This window comes from Arvicola amphibius, chromosome 2 (genome assembly GCF_903992535.2).
Source record: "Arvicola amphibius chromosome 2, mArvAmp1.2, whole genome shotgun sequence".
NCBI lineage: Eukaryota > Metazoa > Chordata > Mammalia > Rodentia > Cricetidae > Arvicola > Arvicola amphibius.
This window is the reverse complement of record NC_052048.2, coordinates 172,034,280-172,058,815: the sequence shown is the minus strand read 5'-3', so window position 1 is coordinate 172,058,815 and position 24,536 is coordinate 172,034,280. Positions and strand designations below refer to the sequence as shown.

The 24,536-nt window shown below is 37.7% G+C and overlaps 1 protein-coding gene across 1 annotated transcript; it reads right to left on the bottom strand.

Annotated features, from left to right (window-relative positions):
• Window positions 1–11,784: 11,784 nt before the first annotated feature.
• On the bottom strand, window positions 11,785–22,556 carry LOC119807428 (hyaluronidase-1-like). The gene is made up of 3 exons (XM_038319427.1): window positions 21,636–22,556; window positions 14,442–14,531; window positions 11,785–12,234 (listed from the first exon to the last, which is right to left on the bottom strand). The coding sequence occupies exons 1-3, from the start codon at window positions 22,554–22,556 to the stop codon at window positions 11,785–11,787; spliced, it is 1,461 nt and encodes a 486-aa protein (XP_038175355.1).
• Window positions 22,557–24,536: the final 1,980 nt, after the last annotated feature.

Below are 24,536 nucleotides of genomic sequence, written 5' to 3'. Positions count from 1 at the left end.
TGCCACATTCAGGCTGGGATCTCCCAAGAAGCCACTCTCCTCTGTTCCTCTCACCAAAACTGTCATGATAAATTATATTTTCAAACAAACTAAAACGAATAACCCAATAGTGAAACGAGTTGAGGCTGGGGAGCTTACCAACAGATGTGGGCAATTTCACAGGATAGCAAAGTTAAACGAGTTCATTGTCAAGCCGCAATAAAAAGAAGAGTGAAGTCCGTCTTGTTCGAGCATGGGAGTAGAGTGTGTAAGGCACAAATATTAAACACGCCTGTCACTGAGGACAAATAACTGCAAGAATGGTTCCTTTCCGGTGGTTTTGTTTATTTGCTTGTTTGCAGTTCCTGGGATGAAACTCACGGCCTCATACCTGATCTTCCTTCTTTACCCACGCACCGACTCCCTCTGCCTTCTGGTAACCTCCAGCCTTCTACCCACCCTCCATTCTTAGACTCGCTCCCAAGTCACCCAAGCAAGGCAGAAATCTTACAGGTGGTTCTCTCTGACAGGAGACTTTTGCCGAGGACGCCTGAGGGTTTGAACACTCTATCTCTTGCATGAGCGATAAGGCTCCTCGATTAAGTACAAATGTGGCCTGGTGATCTTTGAAGCTCTGGCACCTAGTGCAGAGGCATTTAGCATTCATTCCAGAAGGGGAGTTCTGTAAGAACCAGGGTGGCTATAAAGAAGCTGTTTTGGTAACCTGCCAGTGGGTTGTTTTCAAAGAGTAATGAGTAACAACCTTGGAGAGTTTTAACAATCACATTTAAAAAAAAAAAAAAAAAAAAAAGCTGAATGTTTTGTTCTTTGGTTCTTATATGCATGGAAAACAGAGCTGTAACCTGAGCTGCATCCCTAACTCTTGTTGATATTTTCTTGGTTGGTTTGAGTTTTATCTTATTGTTTGTTCGGGGGACTAGATCTTTCTGCATACCCAGGCTGGCCTTGACCTTGCGATCCTCCTGTCATCACCTCCCAAGGGCTGGCGTTAGAGTATGTCGTAATCTTGACTGCAGCTCCGAATGTTTCTTTTTCCACCCATGCACCAAGGATGATATTGCAACTCAATAATATTAGAGCTACTACCTGCAAACACTTGAAGGCATATACTCTCGACTCGACATTAACACATTACAGAAGAAATCTAACACCGTAACTCAGAATCCTTCTTTTTTATAATACTGGGATTTTGTTTTTAAATATCTTTTTAAGATGTCAAGTGAAACCTATCAAGGTTTACAGAGATATCCTAGAGTTCCTAGTCTCTTGAGAATCCAACAAATGTGATTTTACTTCCAAACCATCAAAGAAAGTTCAGCTCACTCTGATATTTTATTGATCATTATAAAATACACAAATATTTATCAAACAAAGGGCAGTGTAGAGACAGTGATCTCAAAGCTGTAGCCACAATTCTGCACTAGTAACTACTAGCCTGCTCTCTGGTAACGGCTTGTTGGAGCAACAGCCCATTAAAGCCATCGTTTTTCCTGTTGAATTCTTTCTCCTTTAAATGTCATTGCTCAAGGAGCTGGGTTTATGTCTACCAGAAAAAATAATAATAAGATATATATATATATGTGTGTGTGTGTGTGTGTGTGTGTGTGTGTACACATACACATATGTATGTGTATATATATATGTATGCATGTATGTATATACAGAAATATAGATATATAGATACTATTGTACATATGGGTTTCTCAATGGACTTTTCCCCATAATTTTTAATTAAAAAAATTAGCAACAATTGTGTTGTTATTACTGTGTCTCATGAAAGCCTATACCTTATAAGTATATCCTGAACTTTCTATTACTCTTTTTCAGGTAGTGACCACAGAACACAGGTACGCCTTCTTCTGAACAAATCTTAGAACTATAGTGCTATCTGGGTTCTATAAGACTGCTTCCCTTTCTATTCTTCTCAAAAAAAAAAGCCTAACTTTGTAAATATATAAAAATGCCTATTCTTATGTCACCTGTCACATGCTGTTTCCTCTGGATGGAAACCTCCCCTAACAGGAGGGTAGATAATCACAAGGCTCAGAAAATTCACAAGAAAATCATAAGATGCACAAGGCCCCTCCCCGGGCTCTGTAATTGGCAAACAGCTGCTGGGGAGGTGACCTTTCCATGGTGATGACACACACAAGTTGCAGAGGAACTGGTTATGCAGTCTTTGTGAGCAATCACCCATCACATGGAGACTTAATCTCCATGGTGACACGTTCCTGTGTCATCCAAGGCCGGGTGGAGCGTGAAGCTTTGCTGACCAAAAGTCACTCACGTTCCAGAAACTAACCCCTTACCTGTGTTTTCATAAGCAAAAATAATCTAATGGTCTATGCAATATCTTTCAAATCTTTTCAGCATCCATAATTATATTTTAAAATACTTGCCTCCCCCATAATATGGCCCAAGTTATCACTAAGAAACCTGGAGTATTTGGAAGGACAGCCAGAGAGAAACTAAGGTATGGAAGAGAGACTAATCTCAGGCTTCAAGTCTGCAAAAAAATATTTAGACCATCTACTTTTCTCTGCATTGTCCAGCTTCTGTGTCTGAAGTCAACATACCAGGTTGACTGGGTGACTAAGCCATATTGTCCTGTAGCAAGTATGGTTTATTTACAAATTCTGCCTCAGTCCTGACAGACATGGCTTGGGAGCTAGGATTTGCATGTTTGGTGATTTTCATCTCTGATAAAATACACTTTAGCAAGGTAAAAAAATAAAATAAAAATAAAAAGGACCAAGTGAAAAAAAAATAGATGGGCTCCAGCCTGATTTCCTTGAAGGAAGAGCACAGTCCATGGGAAAGAGGCACAAACTACAAATGCACAAACCTTGTACTCACAAAACCTTTACTCATCGTGCCATCATCTGTAAATCCCAAGGTTGAAAATACTATCCATCATCAAGAGGAAGGCTGTGAAAGCCAGGTCTTCCCCTTCTACACAAAGGGTATTAGGATCTGTCACAAAGAATACAATTGCCTCTACAAGTTACAATGAACATTATACAGATATTAAAATATTCCTTGAAATATAATTTTATACTTCTTGATACATAATTTTCAAATTTAAAAAAACAAAAAAATTAAGATTATTTCCATTTGTCTAAGAGTAGATATATATTGCAAACACACACATACACATGCATTTACTTACATATTTATAATTGGGGTAGTGAGGAATATCTCCAGATAAGTTCTCTGAAAATAGCTGTACCACTTGTCTCCAGGTAGCACAGTGTAGCTGAGTAGGATTAGTGGACAAGGGGAGGTTTCTTTGGAGGGTATATTGGGACCTTGCTTATATCGATTTGGTTGCCTTTAAGAATGCTTTATTTAATGAAAACAGCCCATATAGCTTTGTGGTTTGAAAATACAGTTTACAAAATAATTCTGATCACAAGGCTATAGTAAACAAGGACGCTGAACAAGGTCAGACCTCAAGTTGGGCTTTATTAGTTAATTATTAAGGATCTTTTACAAAGTGTTAGCTTTTTTTCCAACCTGACCCCCCACCCCCAAAAAAGAAAAAAGAAAAAGGGCCTTTTCAGAAAATAAGAAAGGCTTTATTTTAATTGGAGCAAAATGTTTTGGATTAAAGACTCTATTTAGACATACAAGTATTAATACCTAAATACAGATAGATTGACAACACATGGTAAAGAAAAGCCAGAAGTAGGTTAGGGTTAATAAGTATTAAGCAAAGAACGTTGATGACAGTGTTGAAGAATTTAATTAGGATCTATACGTATCATGTCATACAGTGTATATCAGTGTATTATTTGTTACAGCTAGTAAAATAGCCTCCTCTCATTATAAATATGTCAATACACTTGGTAGCAGACATAATTATTTGGAAGATTTTGATATGAAAAGATGTTTTTGAAGCTCTATCCCATTTTGTGGCTTCATAATAGCTTTGGTGATTTATCCTTTAATTTTAAATAAATCAGAAAATTAAAGGTTATCAACATGGCAACTTCAGATCATTTTTCTTGATTTTCATCCTCACTTCAATACCTATACATATTGGAGGCAGCATCTCACTATATTTCCCCAGCTGGCTTGGAACTCACCGTGTAGACCAAGCTGGTCTCGAACTCAACAGAGATCCATTTGCCTATGCTTCCCAAGTGCCAAGACTGAAGGTGTGCACCACTACCCCCCAACTCTACTGTATTTCATTCAATTACCCCTTTAAATGACGTTCGTCTTTTGACCTTCTTCGTTATTCCCCCACTGAATTTAGTGCCATTCTTGCTTTTCTGTTCACACACTTTCCTTCCATAAATGCACTCTTAGATCTAAGCGCTTTCTCTGAATTTGATCCACTATCCCTGGTGAGTTAATAGCACAAAATGAAAACAATCTTAAGCCTACATGCAGAATTTACCAAAGAGATTCAACGTTTGTATTCTCAAGTTCATTGCTATCACCAAAAAATATTATCTAGGTAATAAGATAAAAAAAATATTATCTTACAATTTAGCTTCGTTTTACTGTTTTGATCTTTATTGGGATATCACAATTCTGTTTCTTTGCAACAGTCACAATTAAAAATATTGATGCCATCTATACGTCCAGACATGGCACCGACAATCTATTTTCTGCCTCTGACCTGAAATCTGAGATCTTAAAAACTGCATTTGTGGACCAGCATTTAAACTCTGGTTCTCAAGCATGAATAGCAGCAGTCCTTGCCCGTTCTGTGCCCTTCTGAAATCCTGTGCCTCGCTCTCTGGCTTATAGCTTTCTTAGCCCATACAGTCGCCTCACTGAGTTAGAGAGATTGTGGGCATTTCACAGCTGCGTTCTGACCTCCCATATTTAATTGTTGCATGCTTGACCTTGCCGCGCCCTTTCACTGTATAACCAGCTTTTACCTGAAATATTTCCACCGCCCTTCACTCCAGTTGACTGTGAGGTATTAAGTTCATTAAAACGACACAATCTGAGAAGATTTTGGCAGGTAAACAAAGAGCAAGTGAAATAATGCATGTGTTTTTCTTCGTTTTTAAGGTTTGTATCTTAAGTAATGGGTTACATGGGGTGTTTCATTTCCGTCTGAGGCCCTGGGCTTACACTTTTGGCATCCTTGCTGGGCGACTGAATGTGCCAAGTTGTAGTAGTAAATATTTTGTGCTGTCTTATAACCAGGTGAATTAAACTCTGACAAAATAGCAAATCATTAACTAAGCATTTATTTGTATATACTTTAAAAGATTATTAGATAACCTGATCTCTGACATTGACACACAGAAACTGTTTGATATTTGTACATTAGTAAAGAAAGTGAGTTCCTATATTAGTTGCAGAAACATAAGCTAATCATAAATGCAAAGGAAATACCCTTTCAAACAAATAGGTTTTAATTTTTAACAACAATTTTATTTCCCCAAGATAGCTAATTGCATTTAGGATAGTTACAAACCTTGCAACTTGGAAACACGTAAATTTAAATTATTTTCACTGGTAATGTTGTAAGGATTATGTAACACAGCAGAAAGATAGAGAAATGGAGAAATCATAAATTCTGGGTTGCCCTAAGATTGCATACAATAAGTATTTTTGAAATACCTATGCAAAGGCAGAAGGACTTCCAGCCTGGAACAGCAGCCAGTTCTTGACACATCCAACATGTTCGACCAAAGAAATATTGTTTCTTTTGCTGTTGTTGTGGTTGCTGTTGTCAAACATTAGTAAGTGGTAGCATAGGATCATTCTTTTGATTCCATTGTGGCATTAGAACAGTCCTTAGTACTTAAGGTGCTTTTTTTTCCTGTGAAAAAGACAACCAGAGATGGTTCTCATTGGGAATGTATAGCATCTAAAATTCTATTACATGTTTAAAAAAACTCTCAGGAAATATACTAAGCTGAGGAGACAAGACTTCAACAAACAAGTAATTAAAGATGAAGGTAGAAGTATGAATGGAACTTTACATCTTTAAGTACTGAATATGTTGAGCGCTCCCCAAGAAAGAATCAGATCCCCAAGATTATTGCTAAGGAAACGTTACATATTATGAGTCTCCAAAAAAGAAGTCATGAAGGATGAGTCTAGAGTCTCTGCCCATCATTGTTGTATTCCTTGCTTTTTGTTTGTTTGTTGTTGTTTTCTGAACTTTATCCATGAAACAGATGTTTAATTCCTTCCTTACCTATGACTGTTCAACAGTTACTTAAGAAGGAGACTTCAAAGAGAGCGCTTGTTTCCATCAGGTGAATGCCAGTTGCAATAAATACTGTATTTAAGGTGGCCTGGCTGGTGCTGCAACAGCACCATGATTGTCAGCAAGTATCCCAAGTGACAGCTGCTCGCTTTCACAAGCAGCCCAGCCTCTGGAGGAGTGAAGAAGCCATGAAACAAACAGGAAAACCCGGTTTCGCTCTGATTCTACATCATTGGCACAGGAGAGTCCCATGCTCCGGAGAGAAACACATACGAAAGGAATATTTTATGCAAACATGTAAAGTAGAAAATAAATGTATTATCTGGATGAACATGTATACATATTGGATGACACTTTGTCTCACAAGGTTTCTGTTCTGTTCTGCTTGTAAGCGATTTGTTGGGGATAAAGAAAACCTACAGATTACTTCTTCATCCGGGAATGAAGGAGTAGGAAACAACAGGTTTCATTGCCTATGCTATTCTGTTCAGCTAATAATTTCTCAAATTTTCACTCTCTGTTTGACATATATAGTCATCCAGATATAGTTGGCTCCATTCTAACAAAATTTTTTGACTTTAGACTTTTACTTCTCCAGAATATTTACTGAGTTAAGATTTATCTTTCTTGTGCCATTTTGTACGTATACTCTCTTTTCTAGAAAACTGCGTTCATGTGAGCATGCTTATGTTTACTCTCTTCCTAATCAGTAAGAGGTTTCTCTTTCACAAATGCGTGTTGATGATCATTTCTAACTATTCAATCACTTTCTGAGTATTTGACTAAAGCTTAAACTTTTCTTTTTTTGCTTAAACTTATTTTTATGATAGAAACATCTATTTTCTGAATCCTTTCAAATGTTGCACCTATCCTAAGAACTGTGACTTTTGTTGTAAATAGCAAACCTCCAGTATTAATCATCATGGCAGATAAGATAAGTATCAAATGAATTAGGAAACATTGTTTAAGATTATAAAAAGTGTTCTATTAAATAAATATACTGTTACTATAATGGAAATTGTTAGCATAAGGAACTCTTTATCACTATTGATTCACAAAAAATTAAAGTGTGTAGCTCTGAAATAAAGCTGTATCACAGCTATTTATTAGGCCTGCTTTGTGGAACACCATTTAAGAAACCAAAAGTTAAGTATTAGGTCATGATACATATACTACAAAAACTTGCTTTTCAGAGAAACTACCATCATAAAAGAGGAATAAGCCAACCTTGACTGAGAATAACAATAAGAATATTCTCAAATATAAAAATATAATGAACAAAATTACTGAATTCAATTGACAACCATCAGTGATAAACACATTTTAAAATACCGGCTTCCCCAAAGCAGCTCATATTTCAGAAGACACTTCATTTGAACCATAAAGTTAGGCTAAAAAAGAAATTGGAATATTCAAGTCAATGAGGATTAGTTTTCTTCTAGCTGTTATAAGAAGACATTTCAAAACAACAATCTTTAAAATTTTTTCAGACAGAACAGAAAGTATAGTTTACCTTCGCTTTGGTTTGCTTGCTGGTGCCTTATTCACCTGGAGCCGAGCAGAAGCTGAGTGGCAGGGATGTCCCTCTGGTCCAGAAGCCTGTCATTACAGGCTGACTCAAAGAGGAGGCTTGCATTAAATCTCTTTATAATCAAAGTCAGTCTCCCTTAAAACTATCCTAGTATAAATGACCATTGCTTTCTTAAAATATCCAGTTTGAATTCACTGACTTAGGGAGAAAGAAGGAAAACCGATTGGGATGTCGGTGGGAAAGAGTAAAGAAGGCTGTATAGGTAAGATTTCCAGACTGACGAATAAAAGGGGGTTGAAGGCTTTGTGTACTGTGTGTTATTTTAACAAACAGACCCTAATGTGCTGGCCTCAATAACAGAAGGTCTCTTAGTGGGACATTAAGTATCATCCCGAGAAACTTTATAAACAAACAAGACCTAGTAGCTCAGGACGGTGAGCCACTCGGACAAAGACATGAGTTAATGTCTTTATTTAATGTGTCATTCTCGGCACGTGTCATTAGACAAAATAGATACAAAGCTGAAAACAAGACGAGTTCGTATGACTCACACACTGAAAACAGATGAACCCGGATAAGGGAATGCGAAAACTGAAGTGACAGCACACAGGGTCCATGGGAAAACAGTATTATCTTGCCTCACTTGTTCCTTTCCTTACAAAAGGATCCCATGATTGAAAACAGAAGCCATGGAAGTGGATCCGAGGGATCAGTTGGAATATTGTTTACAAATATCAGAATCAGCAAACTGCCTTCCCATTCCCAAAGGTTGTGGGGTGGCAAGTGGGTTACATATCTGACCTCAGAATACTTAAACACCTCTTCCTGTATAGGACTACACTGGCTGACTGGACCAAATACAAAAGCATACAGAAAAGTGGTCTCGGTTGTAAGCACAGAAAGCAGGAGAGATTGCTCAGCTCTTGGGGAATTACTCTCTTCTCCTATGATAATTATGGGAGTTCCTACCAACCTGCATGTTTTCCTCTCAAGAGCACCAGAAAGAGTGCCCGTCACTACATGGCCCCAGCTCCCATCCATCCCATGTAGCCAAGATTCCTATTGAGTAAATAACTCACACACAACAGTGAAATTCCTGTGATAGCTTTCTCAACCATTCAAGTCCTTCACAGGTAGATGGCCAAGGACTACCAGAGACACAATACTAACAGTGTGAAAGAGAAAAAATGAAGGAAGAGAACAGCTCATACTAGAGAATAGAGATGGGGAGAGGAAATATGTAACAGTGGCAAAACATTTACAAAACAGAATGAAGTGTCAAGTCCATCCTCAGGAGGCAGAAGGATCCTGAGTTCAAGGCCAGCCTGGACAGCATAAGAAGAACTTGTGTCAGAAAGCAGTCGAACAATAACAAAGATCTCATATTTTGAAGAGATTTAAGGTGCCGTTAAGTCAGATACCAAAACAAAACTATCGTGAGAAAAATGAAAATGACATGTATCCTTCCAAAGAGCTCTTGGAAACGGCTGAGTAACTAAAATGGTATTATAGAGAAAGGACTAAAAAAAATCAACACTACAAAGCAAAAGTTGCATAAAATCTTAGAATACCAGAGAAAAAGCCACACAGAACAGAGATAGATGAGTCGGAAATCAAGCCAATGGAAATGCCATAAGTGAACAGAGACAATGAGAAGGCAGAAATCACCTGACAAAATAATAAAGAAAATTCTCCTGGGCCAAAGGCAGAAGTCTGTATTTGAAGAGAATACCAAAGACATGGTACAGAATGTTTTTCGTGTAAAAATAAATGCACCACAAATTTGCCATGCATCAAAGGGTATAATTATAGCATTGTGTTTGTCAGCTGAAGTGCACATTCGTTCTGATTGGAAAGAATGAGTGGTGTGAAATAGCAACGAAGAAAGCAAGTGGCTAATGGACAGGCTTGTGCCTAAGTAAAAAGAATCCAAATAAAAGGGTTGGCCTTTGTTTTTGTTTGTGTTTTTTGCTTTGCTATGGTTTTTTTAAACAATGACTGGAAAGAATGGTATCCTCAATGACAGACTGCTGCTTCTCAGGTGACTCGCATTAAAGATAATTGTCCTACAGGTTTCTTACGTGACCTCCCTGTTACAAGATGTTTCCTTTACTAAAGTCGTTTGCTGTACCTTATTAGCACTGGGCTAACAGAGGATCCTTTTGTTGCTTTTCCTTGGAATTGCATCTTATATAGATATGAAAAACATATATGTATATTTTTGTCTTTGAGTTAAACACAATGACTTCTCATTTTCAATAGGTGGCTGATTAAGTGTATACCCTGGGAGTAAAAATGTATGTATGCAAGCAAAAGGAAGGGACAACAAGGCCAGAATATTCCTCATAGTCTGCTTTTGTTTTCAGATTTTCAAACTACCGTACGAAGAATCTGCCATTCTTCAAATGGCTGGTGAGATAGCTCAGCGTTGAAGAGCACTTGCTGCTCTTGAAGAAGACATGGGTAGGGTTCCCAGCACCCACATGACACCTCACAAATGTCTGTGACTTCAGTTTTCAGGAAGCTGAAGCCCTCTTCTGGCCTCTGTAGGCACTAAATTCACATGGTGCACGTATTTACCTGCATGCATGCATGCATACATACATACATACATACATACATGTAGTACAGATGTGGCATTGTTTAATTTTATAATAATTTAAAATAAAATTCAATAACATCCTTATTTAGAAAATGGTAAGTGACTGTGGTTGCTAACAGTCCTACTAATTTATCATGTTTTCCCCTTCTACATGTGTAGTCCTTTCACGTGTACTAATTATTTCAGAGACATTTTAAACACTAGATTCTACCTCTGATGTTTTCCTTGGTCGCTGGACAAAGTTGGGCATGCCTCTATTATTTTTTATGTGTTTTATATCCTTCGTCTTTAAGATGGTAAGTAAGGCTTAATATTTGCCTTTCCTAGTTTATTGGAATAAGTCCAGTTTCTGAACCCTGATATAATGACTGTTGAATAGTTTTCCTTCACTGGAAGACTAGAAAGAACCATTGTTTTCTGCCTGATATAGTGACCTGTTGAATACTTATGAAGAACATTGCATGCTCATGCCTGAGGCTTTGATTCCTGTAGAGAGAGGTTTTATGCTACAGGAAACTGAAAGGACGGAAGAATTCATACACACCCTTCAATTCTAGTCCCACAAGGAGATTTTCAAATGAAGGACCATCCAGCGAAAACCTGACAAACTGTTTGGTATAGTGTATTTCAATAAACCAAGATTTACCAAATGAAAGAATTTCCCATATAAATTCTATCATGTAGGAAGCCAGGAGGGTTCATCTTTTGGTATTGATGAGCCAAATGAATATCCAAGATTCTCTGGATAAAGTTAATCCCCGTTGCTTATATTTAAAGAGCCCTGTTCATCTCCACAGATTAGCATCCTGGGGTGTAAGGGGGGCTGCTGCTACTGCTGGTTCTGGTGCTGGTGGTGGTTTTGTTTTGTTGTTGTATTCCTCATTATTTAAAAGTTCAAAATCCCTGGAAGGCAAAGAGTTGTTTCCTCTGGATTTGTTTCTCCTTATTTCAAGAATGCTCTCTTTCCCCAGATATTTTGGGTTTTTGCTTTTTTTTTTTTTTTTTTTTTGAGACAAACTCTCACTATGTTATCTTGACTGGCTATAAACTCACTATGTAAGCCAAGCTGGCCTTGAAGTTACAATCTACCTCTGCCTTCCAAGGGCTCAGGTTTCAGGAGGAAACTATTGTGTCTGGCTCCCTGAGAGTGTTGACCAGTTTCTTCGCTGGCTGACTGTCTCAGTATAAAGGCTTTATGTGTCTATCTTACAGAAATTCCAAGTGCTCTCTAATCCTTCCTAACACTGAAGCCTATTTTCCCCTTATTCTGTAAAGTACTGTCACAGCTCATATGTACGCCTATTTACTGCTTCTTTATCCTTAATCAGTTTCTAAGCTCCATGAGGACAGGTATATTCCTGTTACCTAGCATGAAGTGAGCATCCAACAAACTATGTGTTTAGAATTTAAAACTAAAAAATGTTTATAAAAGGGTTGAAATCAAAGAAAAATAATATTTTCTTCTCTTTAGTATTTTAAGAAAAAATTGACATCGTAGTAGGGAATAAGAAAAAAATTCAGCAGAATCACAGCTAACGTCATGCCAAGAAAAACTAATAGATTCAATGCAGTTGCAGGAGCCTTGCTCTTCTGCCTCAAGAGATTGGGAACGCGAGATCTGCAGGACTCTCCATGCCAACCGTAATAACAGTGGCACACAAATCCATTCTTCATAGTCGTTATTGTCCTCAGCTTACTCCTTGCAGAAATGACAAATCTGAAACTGTGGTCTGTGGCATAGTCCTTCTGGCTGTCCTCAGGCATGTGCAGATAGGAGGAGGACTCAGCTGTCTTTCGAACGCATCGCCCATGGCTGCTACACAAACTGTGACTGCACAGCTTGGCTGCGGATGTTACATTGAGAGCATAGGGACCCAGCAGCTCTTTAATAGTTTGCTGCACTGATAAGCAAGACTCCTATAGGGAAAAAATGAGAGATGCTTAAAGAACAGATTGGAGTTCAGAAATAAACACACACACACACACACACACACACACACACACAATTAACTTTACTTTGACAAAAATGTCAAGAACCTATAACACGGAAAAGACTGACTTATTAAAAAAAATGGGTTGGGATAAATTGTCCAAACAAACTTGAACCACTAGCTATACAACATAGGAAACTTTGCAAAAAGTGGTTCCAGCTTGAACATTAAAAGCCAGAAACCAATAAAACATTTTCAGAAAACTGGGTTTTTTCCCTGCTTCCTGTCAGTGATAGCAGTTCTCTTGCATGAGACCAAAAGTATGGGTGGCAGAAGCAGAAATAAACAAGTGGAACTGTCAGACTAAACACTTTTGCACACACACAGTTAACAGAATGAAAAGGCATCCAACAGAGTAATGCAAAATATGTCCAAAATGCCTGTTTCCTACGGTATCTGACAGCATAACCAAAGTCCAAATGACCCAAAGCAGCACACATAAGGACTGAATAAAAAAATACACAAAGGATCCAAGTTTGGTGGAATAGGCACATAATCTCAGCTACTTGGGAGGCTGAAGCAAGAGAATCACAAGTCTGTGGTCTGAGTGAACTACAGAATTGAGTTCAAGGCCATCCTAGGCAACGTTATAAGATCCTATATAAACACGTGAAGTAAAATGAGAGCTAGGAATACAGCGCACCGACTCAGCCCTTACCAAACATATGTGAGACCTTAGGTTCAATCTGTACATATGGATAAATAAAAAGACCCAGACACTAGAGCACACATCTTTAATCCCAACACTCAACTGGAAGGCAGAGGCAGGTGGAGCTCTGTGAGTTCAATGTGAGGCAAGTTTATATAAAAGTCCTAGGCTAGTTATATAGTGAGATTTTTGTCTCAAGAAAGAAACAATTCACTAACTCACCTTGTCATTTGTAAAATTAAATAGAAAAGACATGAATAAACATTTTTTCATTTCCAGAAAAGTACAAATCAAAGCTACTATGAACCATTGCCATATACTCATAAGATTGGCTAATATCAAAAACTATCTAGGGATTGCATGTGTTGATGGCATTGTTTGGAACCCTTTCAGCCTATTGTTCAAATACAAAAAAATACATTTTCTATGGAAAACAGTATGGAAGTTCTTCAAAAAATTAAAAATAGAGCTATCATATGATGCATGCATACATGCACATACACAAGTATGTACTCATACACAGACTTATGAACATAGATACAAAGGTGCTTGAATCATGAACTGGAAGTGACATTCACACTTCCGTATTTAATGCCAGGCTATTCTTTGTAGTCAAGAACTGTAACAAATCCAAGTGTCCATCAAGAGATGAATGGGTGACAAATATGAGATACATACATTGAAATATTATTCAGTTGTAAAAACTGAAGGAAATTCTGTCATTTATGACAATTCTAGTGAATCTGGAAGACATTGTGCTAAGTAAACTAAGAAATTGAACAGGAAAAAAACACTGTATGAGTCCATGTATGCATGAACTCTCTAGTCAAATCAATACATTGAAAGGTGCATTTGTACTAGACAAACAAACACTAAAGACCTGCTATATAGCCTCATATCTATAATTAATAATGGTGGGTTATGCATTTCGAAATTTGTTATCAAATAAATGCCATGTTAAGTAATCTAACTACAAAATTTAAAAATATTAATCAACTATTATATATGTTCAATTTTCCTTTCATGTGCATTTTGGATTATAAGCTACCATCATCATAAAAATAATCTTAGAGAATCCATTCTTCATCAAAAAATTATTTTCACATTTTCATAATAACTTGTGTCAAACATATACAGCAGCATCTTTTTTACTAAAATCCCTGCATTGTGGATTTAATTATAGTACAATTTTTAAATTAAGAAGGTAAGACAGAGAGCAGTTACTTAACATGCCACAAATTATCCCCTTGGAATATAATAATCGGTTTCTTACTTTAGGCTGTCCAGTGGAAGACTGTGTTTGTCCACCCTGCTGTTAACAACAGTCTTATATAGAACTGAATGATCAGCACTGATCACTACAGCCTTTCAGCTTTGTGACGGCCAAGGAAACAAACAGTCGGCAACCAACTGGTGTGAGAAAGCATTTTTTTGTTATAACTCACTCTCTAGAATGCAATACTAGCAGAAAAATCACCACTGACCTTTGAATCAGAATATTCGTATCCTCCCCACAATATTATTCCTGCTGCCCCCAATGCAGCGCTTTCACCAATTGTATGAACTAGGTCTTCCTACAAAAGAGAAGGACCACGAGAAATTTCTGTCAAGTCATGTTAGGCATTGCTTATCCATGAATATATTTTTGTTTATAAAGAAAACAGTTATAGAAGCACTGGAAGGGGTGATTTGGGCATTTTGAAGTTATCTGATAATAGTCCAGTGTTCCAAGAACCACTCTAAATAATGAAGCTCTACAAGCAAATAGGTTCCGGTCCCTGGTCTGGAGTTCTATAAAATGTGTTTAAGGTAGACATATATACAAGTAATGAGAATACAGTGAAATGATGTTCATATTTGCAGCCCTACACAGTATACATAGATTAAAGGAACCATGGCACATTCTGAGAAGGTTTCCTTGAACAGAAGACATTTTAGGTAGGTCTTTGGAAATGAGAATGTTTTCATAAGACATAGGAGGAAGAATAGAGCTGGTTTCCTGTTCAAAGAGAAAACAAAAAGCAGAGGTTCATTCAGTTAAGAATGCAGTAACCTAAAGAGCTGCAATGTAGGATAAAGCATACAGGATTTGGAAGAAAAGTAAAAACATCACAAGTACATTTCTATAAACAGAATTATGCACAGAGAAAACCATCTACTTACGAGTATTGAAGATAGTTCTGTTCCAAAAAGCCATTGAACAAAACCCACGATGCCAAAAGTGAGGTACTTCATTATGTGTTGTCAAGAAGCTTCCAGGGCCTTGAAACATGGACTCTTGCCTTTCCACTTAGTTGCCCTGCTACCTGATGACACCTTAGTGATGAACATACCATATACCTTGCTTGTAAGACAGATAAATAAAACCGAAATGAACTAGAAGTTTCCTCTTGACATTTAGATTTGCGAGGACCAGAAGGTGATAGGTAGGCTGCTAGGGGAGAAAGGGCGTTAGTTGTCTTACTCAGCTGTGAATCCTATAAAATATGAGATCAACCTACCAGACAAGATGTGCCCACTATTCTTATGGGCATAACCTGCTTATTTGTCTGATTTGGATTTGAGGCCTGCTCCACAGGAGAGAATCCATGCATGGTACCATAAGCCTAGTCAAAAACCAACATCTATCTAATTAGAATTAACCCCCACTTAAAGGCTCAACAAGAGGGAGACCATGACTGGTCCTGGAAACAAGCTAACTACTCATGTTAGTAAAGACACAGTTAGTGGAGGACAGTCTACAACCAGCAATTTACTAAACTAGCATAATCTCTAGCAACATTCAATGAACACGTCTCTTTATATTCATGTACAAGTGCAGTCTTCACCCTTCATCAAGAGAACTTCTTTTCTAAATAGAGACTTTTACAGCAACCACACCCAATCAAAATGCAGATTTGGAGCTGGTCCCAATAAATACATCCACAAAACATTTTCACCTAAGGCTCAGAGAACATTGTAGAAGGGAGAGTGGAAAGATTTTGAAGAACCAGAGTGCCAAGGAGTTTACTATAAGATTGCATCTCCTAGCAATATCAGAATCTATAGCCATAAAGTCTCAAGAATATAACTGTTCATATGTGGGTTGAAAAAGGATGACGCAAATAAACAGGCCAAACTGGACAGAGAAAAGCCCATGAGACCTCAGCCCTACACAAAGAGCTATAGGCAGTTGGCAAAGCTGGGAATGAAAGAGGTGGCCATGCCAGGGAAGAGCACACCAATTGGTTGTCAAGTACCAAACATCAACCCTGAAAACACACATATAGGTAGCATTATACAGACTGAGCAGGTTATATTAGGAATGTATTTTGTGTGTGTGTGTGTGTGTGTGTGTGTGTGTGTGTGTGTGTGTGATGTATAGGAAGAGTGTTTGTACTGACATGCAGCCAATGGCAATAAAAAAAGGAATTTGAATGAGAGTGGGGGGGGGTACATAGAGGTATATGTGAGGGTTTAGAGGGAGAAAAGGAAAAGAAAATGTAATCAATTTATAATTTCAAAAATAAAAATTTAAAAAACCTTGGTGAGGGAACCCAGGCTGTATGATGGAATTGAATACTATTAGACAAAATATCTCATGTCAATCCATCTTCTGAATGTTTATGCTTATGCTCACAGACAAATGCTACTCTCAGCATTAACCGAGAAGCTTTTCCTCTCAGTTAAAGGCTTCATGAATGCAGATTCATGACTGCACAAGGTGCTGAGAAGTGACAGCTAAGTAGTCAGCTCTCAATGTAAGAGTTAGCCCACCCTCTCAAAGGTTTTAGTTAGAAATGTGGACAAAAGCTGAAAAAGGTTCTTTAAAGCATGACACAGACATTTCAAACATGATGCCAAAGCAGCTGCAGTTGCTTTCATTGGACCAACACAAGACTGGACCTGTCAACAGTGGATCATGGATTGGAGGAGTTCATGGGACTCTACCCTCTTTGCCATTCTACTGGCTATTGGGAGATCCTAGCAGAGTCTGTCCTTGTCTCCAGTTGTATATCCAGTGTGAGACCACCTGGTACCAATGGATACTTCCAAACACACAATCACCTGGACAATCCTTGTGAAAATCAAATCACAAAGCAAAATAAAAAGGCATAAATATGAGAGAGTTGTAGAAGGGGAAGATCACTGAAGTGGGAGGAAATAGAGAGGGTAGAGAATGAGAGGGATCAAAATGTATTACATAATGTATAAAATTGTCAAAGAACAAATGTTATCAATAACAGTCTTACCCACAAGTACTTATTCCTGGTACGATAATAATTTGCAACTTTAGTAAAACACAATTTTGCAGCCATGTAAAGAAAGCATAGGAGAGGAACATCAAGATATTAGGGATCAAAGATAGCTAGGGAAGATGAAAAATGTTTGGGGGAAAATTATAAAGGCCCAACAAATGCAATGTCAGTACAAAAATAAAAGAAGAGGGAACCTCGTAGAGAGTCATTTCTAATTCAGATATATAATTCTTCATTGCCTGTGTTGCATAATGGAAAGAAAAGAAACGAGTTGTTCATGTGACTCCCGGGTTGGATGACTTAGTGGATTGGATATGGAGGAGGGGGTTATGTTCAGGATTCTAAACTAAAAGCAAAGAAATGAGAAGCAGAAGGAGAGGGAAGGTAGGAAATGCTCTAAAGTTTTGTTCCCCCAGGGTGTATTAGAGATTCATTCTTCAGAAGACTGGAGCACTCGAAGACCAGATAGGCAAATTCCACACTACAACCAAGCTTTCCTGCATTGTAGTAAAGCTCTGATCACACGAATTGTGTTTCTCTTATTGGAAATGCTTGGGACCAGAATCAGTTCAAATTTCTGACTTTTTCAGATTTTAGACAATCTGCATATACAGAATAAAATATTGCAGTGTGAAATCCAAGTCTAAAATTTATTTTCATGTTTCAGATAAATCTCATAGAAAATGCACAAGGATAATTTTGTACAACAAATGTTTTGAATGCATCTATCCACGTTTTCGCTTTGACACTGAGGTCAGGTGTAGAATGTTCCTTTTGTTGCAGCAGGTCAGTGTGCAAACAGTTTTGTATTTTAAAGCATTTTAGGTTTGGGTATTTCTGCTTAGGGATGCTTCTGCTAATCCTTGTGATCTATAACTTTTCTAAGTAATACAAGTAAGACGTTCATTTTTCTGCTACATAAATAATAGTACCACATTCCTTAAACGTAAGGCTAGTCCTTTGCTAGACATACTTGAAAGAACCAACAAAAGTCAATTGCTTAGAAACAAACTTGATTTGAAATGTTTTGTTTCTTAGACAATAAGTGAAAATAATCCATACTGTTGGTGGATTTGTAGTGCATACAATCAATAGGAAAGCATTAAACTTATTAATAATAGTTTTTAAGATATCACATACTTTTAATGAGTAGAGTATGTGATTTATTGGCTTGTGAAATAGAGTTCAGAGGGAAGAGCTTGTAATTTACATTTAAAGTCTGCGAGTAGGTTCTGGAGAAATGCTTCAGCACTTTAAAATACATGCAGCCCTCGCTGAGGGCTTGAGTTTCATTCCTAGCACCTCTATGCCAGGCAGTTCACAACTGCCTGTAACTCCAGCACCACACACCACAACACCCTCTTCTGGAATCCTTGAGAACATGTACTCATGTAGACATTTCACAGACACACACAAAAGATTAAAAATAATCTTTTTTAAAAGCAGAAGAGAAGATAAAGGTGGTAAAAGTATGAGTTGGACTCTCATAAATATGCACATGTTCTCAAGTCACCATTTACTATTAAGATGAACCTTCTAGCTTCTTGGATTATTAGTTTTACTGTAGGTATTAGTAACAGTATTCTTGTTTCTTTGTAAGCTTGAATAAATAATTTAGAATAAGTAACTATAGCCTAGTCTTTTATAAATTAGTTTCTTGAAATTTCCATACCATTTTATGCAATGTATTTTGATCAAATTCACTCCCCTCTCCCAACTACAACCAGATCCACACATCTTCCCTCCCCACTGAACTTTGTATCCTCCTGTTTTTAGCTGTTAAAGTCCAATTTGTGCGGCTTTCATACTCTTGGATGTGTGACCATCAAGTGGATCATGGTTAACCTGGTAGGTGTTATACTCCTAGAGAAAACTGACTTCCCCTCTGCCAGTAGCTATCAGTTATCAACAGCTCCTTGTTCGAGGATTAGGCTTTGTGCCCACCTCCTTCCTTTCTTCATGTTGGAATTTTGCTTGGCTTGAGCTTATGGAGGTCATGTGCATGCTGCCACAATCTCTCTGATTAATGCAACACCTTTGGCTCTTACTCTCTTCCTGCCCACTCTCCTGCCATGATTCCTGAACCTGAGGACGAGTGTGTGGAATATAGACTTAGCATTCCACGGTCTTTTATTATTCTCTGTACTTTGGACAGTTGTGGGGTCTCTGTGTTAATCACTATCTACTGCAAAAAAGAAGCTTGCCTGATAAGGGTTGAGAGACATACTAACCTATGGGTGTAATAATGAGCTATCAGGAGTCAGTTTAATGCTGTGCCCACTTAGCAGAATAGTAGCCATAGTTCTTTGATAAGGCCTATTACCCATTTAGCCAAAGATTTTTGAGGCCAGTATTAGTGCCAGGCATAGGTTTCATCTTGTGAAATGGGCCTTAAGTTCAATCAAAAAGCTGTTGGTTACCCATGACGTTGGTGCTATTAGTGCACAGATGGACTTGATTTGCCAGACTGGTAGTCACTGTAGCTCAAGGAATCTTTTTGCCAAAAGAATCGGGGGGGAGGGGGAAGAATGGTATTTAAGAGATCTACTAGTTGAGGAATAGTTCAGTGAAAAGACATCCGTAAAAAAGGACAAGATCTTAAAGTATTCAGCGAAGTGGCTTTTAAAACAGGATTCATTATTATTAGAGAGGTGTGTGTGTGTGTGTGTGTGTGTGTGTGTGTGTGTGTGTGAAGATACACATGTACCAATGTGGAGATCAAAGGACAACTTGCACGAGTTGGTTCTCTCCTTCCACTGTGAGTTATCAAACTCACGATGTCAGGTCTGCAATGCAAGAAATTTTACCTCCTCATCCTCCCAACACAGACCCAGAACCAGCTTTTAAAATAAAGACTTGGGGCTGGAGAGATGGCTCAGAGGTTAAGAGCATTGCCTGCTCTTCCAAAGGTCGTGAGTTCAATTCCCAGAAACCACATGGTGGCTCACCACCATCTGTAAAGAGGTCTGGTGCCCTCTTCTGGCCTGCAGGCATACACACAGATGGAATATTGTATACATAATAAATAAACAGAATTTAAAAAAAAAATAAAATAAAGACTTAGTCTTTGCTGCACTCGAAATGACAGTACAAAGTTATCCAGAGGAAAAGCAACTAACTCTACATGCTCAAGAATTTCCTAAGAATTAATATTGTCCTAAAATGTCGTTTTCCTTCTGGTACAGAGAAGTTCATCAAAAAAGCTAAAGCAGAGGCCAGACAAAAGTGGATCCATGTTTGAATGAGAAGTAGATTACATACTGCTGAGACTCCACCAACACTTTTGCCATTTTGCCCTGAACTTACTGAATGAATCCACCATTTTGAATATTAATAATCTTGTGATAATAAAACTATAAAGTCTAATGAATAATGTATAATAAATATTGTATTAACAGGTATTACTCAGAAATAATTAGGAAGAGTTGTTACTGCATCTAAATGCACCTACTCTAACATAAGTGGTCTAAGGAAGCAAGCTCTAAAAGTCTTACCTCTGTGTTAGTCATTGAAATAATGGTGTTGTTGGCAGTAAGATAGGGGTAGTAATTTTCTCCTGTATCCACCTGCCTAATGGTTGCATCCATGATGTAATGTCCTAAGTGACAATCTAGCTAATGTTTGAACATCTCTAGAATCTGCAAATTCATTATTTCCCAAGCAAGTTCCACTATATATTTCCATGGTTCATACTTGGTGTTAAAGATGACACTCACTCTGTCCTGGCTTCATTTCCCATCACTGTAATAAAACACCCCAAAAACCAACTTATGAAAGAAAGTGTTGATTTTTAGTTTACAATTTGAGGTTACAGCCCATCGTTGGCAGGAAGTCAAGGCAGCAGGAACGTCAAGCAGCCATGAAAATCCAAACAAAAGCAGAAAAAGAAAGAATGGGTGCCTGCATGCTCCCTATTTCCCAGCTCACTTTCTCCTCTTTTGTACAGTCCAGGGGTCGAATCCAGAAAACACTTTTAGGCTGGGTCTTCTCACATCAACTAGCAGATTCAAGACATTTCCCACACAGATATATCTACAGGACAACCCAACTTAAACAATTCATCACTAAGAATCTCTTCCTGCTTGATTCCAAATTGTGTCAAGCTGATTACAACTAATTATTAAAATATCTCTTTATATAAACTACTCAATCCATTAGCACTAACTAATCCCAATTCTCTGTTTTATCTATTTCCAATCTGGAAAATCACTAGAAGCCTTATGGGAAACTCTTCTGAATTCTAAATGAGTTTTTTTATCTTCTAAAATTCTAGATGCACGTCTAATTAGCAGTTGATTGGAATTTCCGAGTTCTGTTATCTCCTTTAATATTAGAATAACATTTTAATTAGGATTAAATAACCCAAAAAGATTTCTTTCTAGGCTTTACATATATTCTATTAATCTTATATTGCTTTTATGTGACTATTTTTTTTCTTACCTCTGACAGAGCTTCAATACTGTGCAAATAAAATGGTCTGGTAAAAATAAAAACTGGCAAAGCGTAGTCCTTTCTAGACATTTCTGCAACTCTCAGGGCTTCTCTCACTCGGAAATGAACAAATTTCAGTGCATTTAAGCTCGATTTTAATACTTTATTCAAATATATCGAAGAATAAAGTGCTGTGCTTTTCTCCCACAGCCACAAGAGTTGGTCATTGCGGAAAATTTCATCATCTGGGCAACTACCTGTGTAGAATTCTGGATTTATCCGGTAATCATAATTGTAGCAGTCTGGGTAGAGATAGAAGCCCCATAGACGCTTTGGTCTCATTTCCAAAGCCAACGTGAGAGTAACGTTCATAAGACCCCTCCCAGCATTTTCAAATTCCTGTGTGGCAACTGCTCTCACTTTCGCTTCTGGCCAGGCAGGATGGTGGTGTCGGGTGAAAGCTAACGACTGCTTTTGGTATACTATCCTGCCGCCCCAGTTCCGATCCCACTGGGGTTTCCAGCCTTCCCAGTCAATCACAGCAAGTCCTTCTGATCTCCACCAAGTGACAGAGTCTGCAATGTCACTGGCGCTCTTCTTTAGGTGCTCAGAGAGGTTCACATTCTGAGGTATTCCACCATGGAAGGCTTTTCCGTCTTCAGAGAAGTAAGGGTAATATCCGAGTTCATGTGGATAAAATATGGCAATGGTAGATCCACTCTGGGTTTCTAATGGATTGGAAATGATGTCAAATTCTTGAAGATTCATATTTACATCAAAATGATCCTTGCAAAACAAAGTAGGAGCAGCCCAGAAGATGTTGAATGGCTGGTTCTTGATCACCGGAGGCATTGCTGGTTTGAGAACTGCCTGGGTGACCAGAACAAAGAGTATGAGTTCGCCAAGCGGTGCCACCCACAGACTACACATGGGTTCTTGTCTTCGGCATAATGAAACTGTACTAAAGGCAAGAACAAATATTTAGATGAAGGACTCAAATGCCTGATGAGATTCATAGTGTAGATGAAATAAATTGTTATCTCCTTTAATATTAGAATAACATCTTAACTAGAAATAAATGACCCCCAAAGATTTATTTCTAGACTTACATATATTCTATTAATTAAGACTTAAGAGACTTATTAACACACTTATTGGTGATGTCATCTGGAGAAAAGAAGGAAAATGATACTTTTTTCCCTCCTTGAGATATTGAGAGAAATTTAATGAATAAGTACTAGAAATTTAATTCAAATCTTCATCTTCATAAACTCTGTGCTCATCTATGTACACTTACTATTTGCTCTGGATTTAATTTTCTTTAACTCTTGAGTACATAACCCAAACCATCATACACCAGCAGCCTTTGGTGTGAGGTCAATTAGAAAAGAGCATCTTAAGGAACTGTTACATTTTCCTATTATTAGAAAAGGGACTCTAAGAACATGTGCTCTTGGAAATTAGCAAACATTGGCACTTCAGCAAATATTATATAGGACAAAAAGTAAATAATTAACAAGTAGTAACCTCTATGGAATTTGAAGTGTACTGACATCGAGGGTTTATTTCCAAAGCACAAAAGAGTTCCCACCAAAATAGCATAATACAGCCCAGAAGCTAGAGGTGACAGTTACCTGTTGTTGATTGTAGAGCTGACTAACACCTTTTCTTAGGCACATAAATAAACCTTTAAAACTATTACTTCCTTAAGCCATCATTCTCCTATGGAAGAATGAGACCATATTCTCAGTAGCTAAACTGCAGGTAAAACGTGACTTTTAGTCACATATAGTCAGTTAAGACAAAAAACTGCCAAAGAATCTTGCCAGGACACAGGGACTAATAGGTGATGCATTCCAGCCAATCAGATCTTACCTTGGAAACAATATGGCTGAAGCTGAATAGCAAAGTTAGTTTGTTATGTAGTGTACAATTTCTTAAAATAAGGTGGTGTACTAGTTAGTTTAGGTCGTCAACTTGACACAGTCTAAAATCTCCTGGTTAGAGAGTCTCTAATTACAAATTAAGTAAATGAAAGTTAACCAGTGGGCGTGTCTATGAAGTTTCTTTTGGAGAAGATTTTAATCTCCTTTTCTGTGTATATAAAGTAGTAGGGATGCTATCTTTGTCACTGACCTGGAGATAATTCACTATTTTAGCATTCTTTTTGTACCCCCAGCACACATTCTTATAACAAACTTCTAGCATAGAAAATATATATAATATAATATATATGTGTGTATATATTATAAATATCATGAGTTTTTTTAATGTAATGAAATCTTTCCAATGATTTTCTTTCAAGCCATTTTTGTTATTCAAAGCATAAAACCCAGTTTGTTTTTTACCATGTATAACACATGCAATCACTTGACTTTATTAGCATCGGATATGTTTTAAACACTGTATTCTGTCAAAGAATTTTATAACAAGACCACTATAACCCTATATATTGCAAAAATGATACAGATTCTTACAAATACAAAATTATAAGACAAGAATAAAAATACTTACCATCTTAGGCATGGAAATACCTACCTATGTACAGTATCAAAGACATCATCCGTGAAAAAAATCATTGGTAAACAGCATCATTCAAGTAATTTTAAGCTGATCTTAAAGAGTATAAGAAGGCAGTGGTGAGCTGACAGCTCAGCAGGTAAAGCACACGTTATGTTATATATATGAGTGCTTTCACTGCCTGCATGTTTGTGCGCCATGTGCATTCCTGATGCCCTTGGTGGTCTGGAGAGGGTTTCAGATCCCCTGGGGCCAATGTTACACGTCTACAGGTCACTGAAGTGAAAATCAAACTCAGAACCTCTAGGAGGGCAGCCAATACTCTTAACCACTGAACATGAACAGTCTCTCTCTCTCTCTCTCTCTCTCTCTCTCTCTCTCTCTCTCTCT

Coding starts and splice junctions, on each gene's coding strand:
- LOC119807428 (XM_038319427.1), bottom strand. CDS start 22,556: ATGTGTAGTCTGTGGGTGGCACCGCTTGGCGAACTCATACTCTTTGTT. Junction 14,532..21,635: donor GTATTGAAGCTCTGTCAGAG/GTAAGAAAAAAA, acceptor TCTCTTTTGTAG/GAAGACCTAGTTCATACAAT. Junction 12,235..14,441: donor ACGAATATTCTGATTCAAAG/GTCAGTGGTGAT, acceptor TTTTCCCTATAG/GAGTCTTGCTTATCAGTGCA.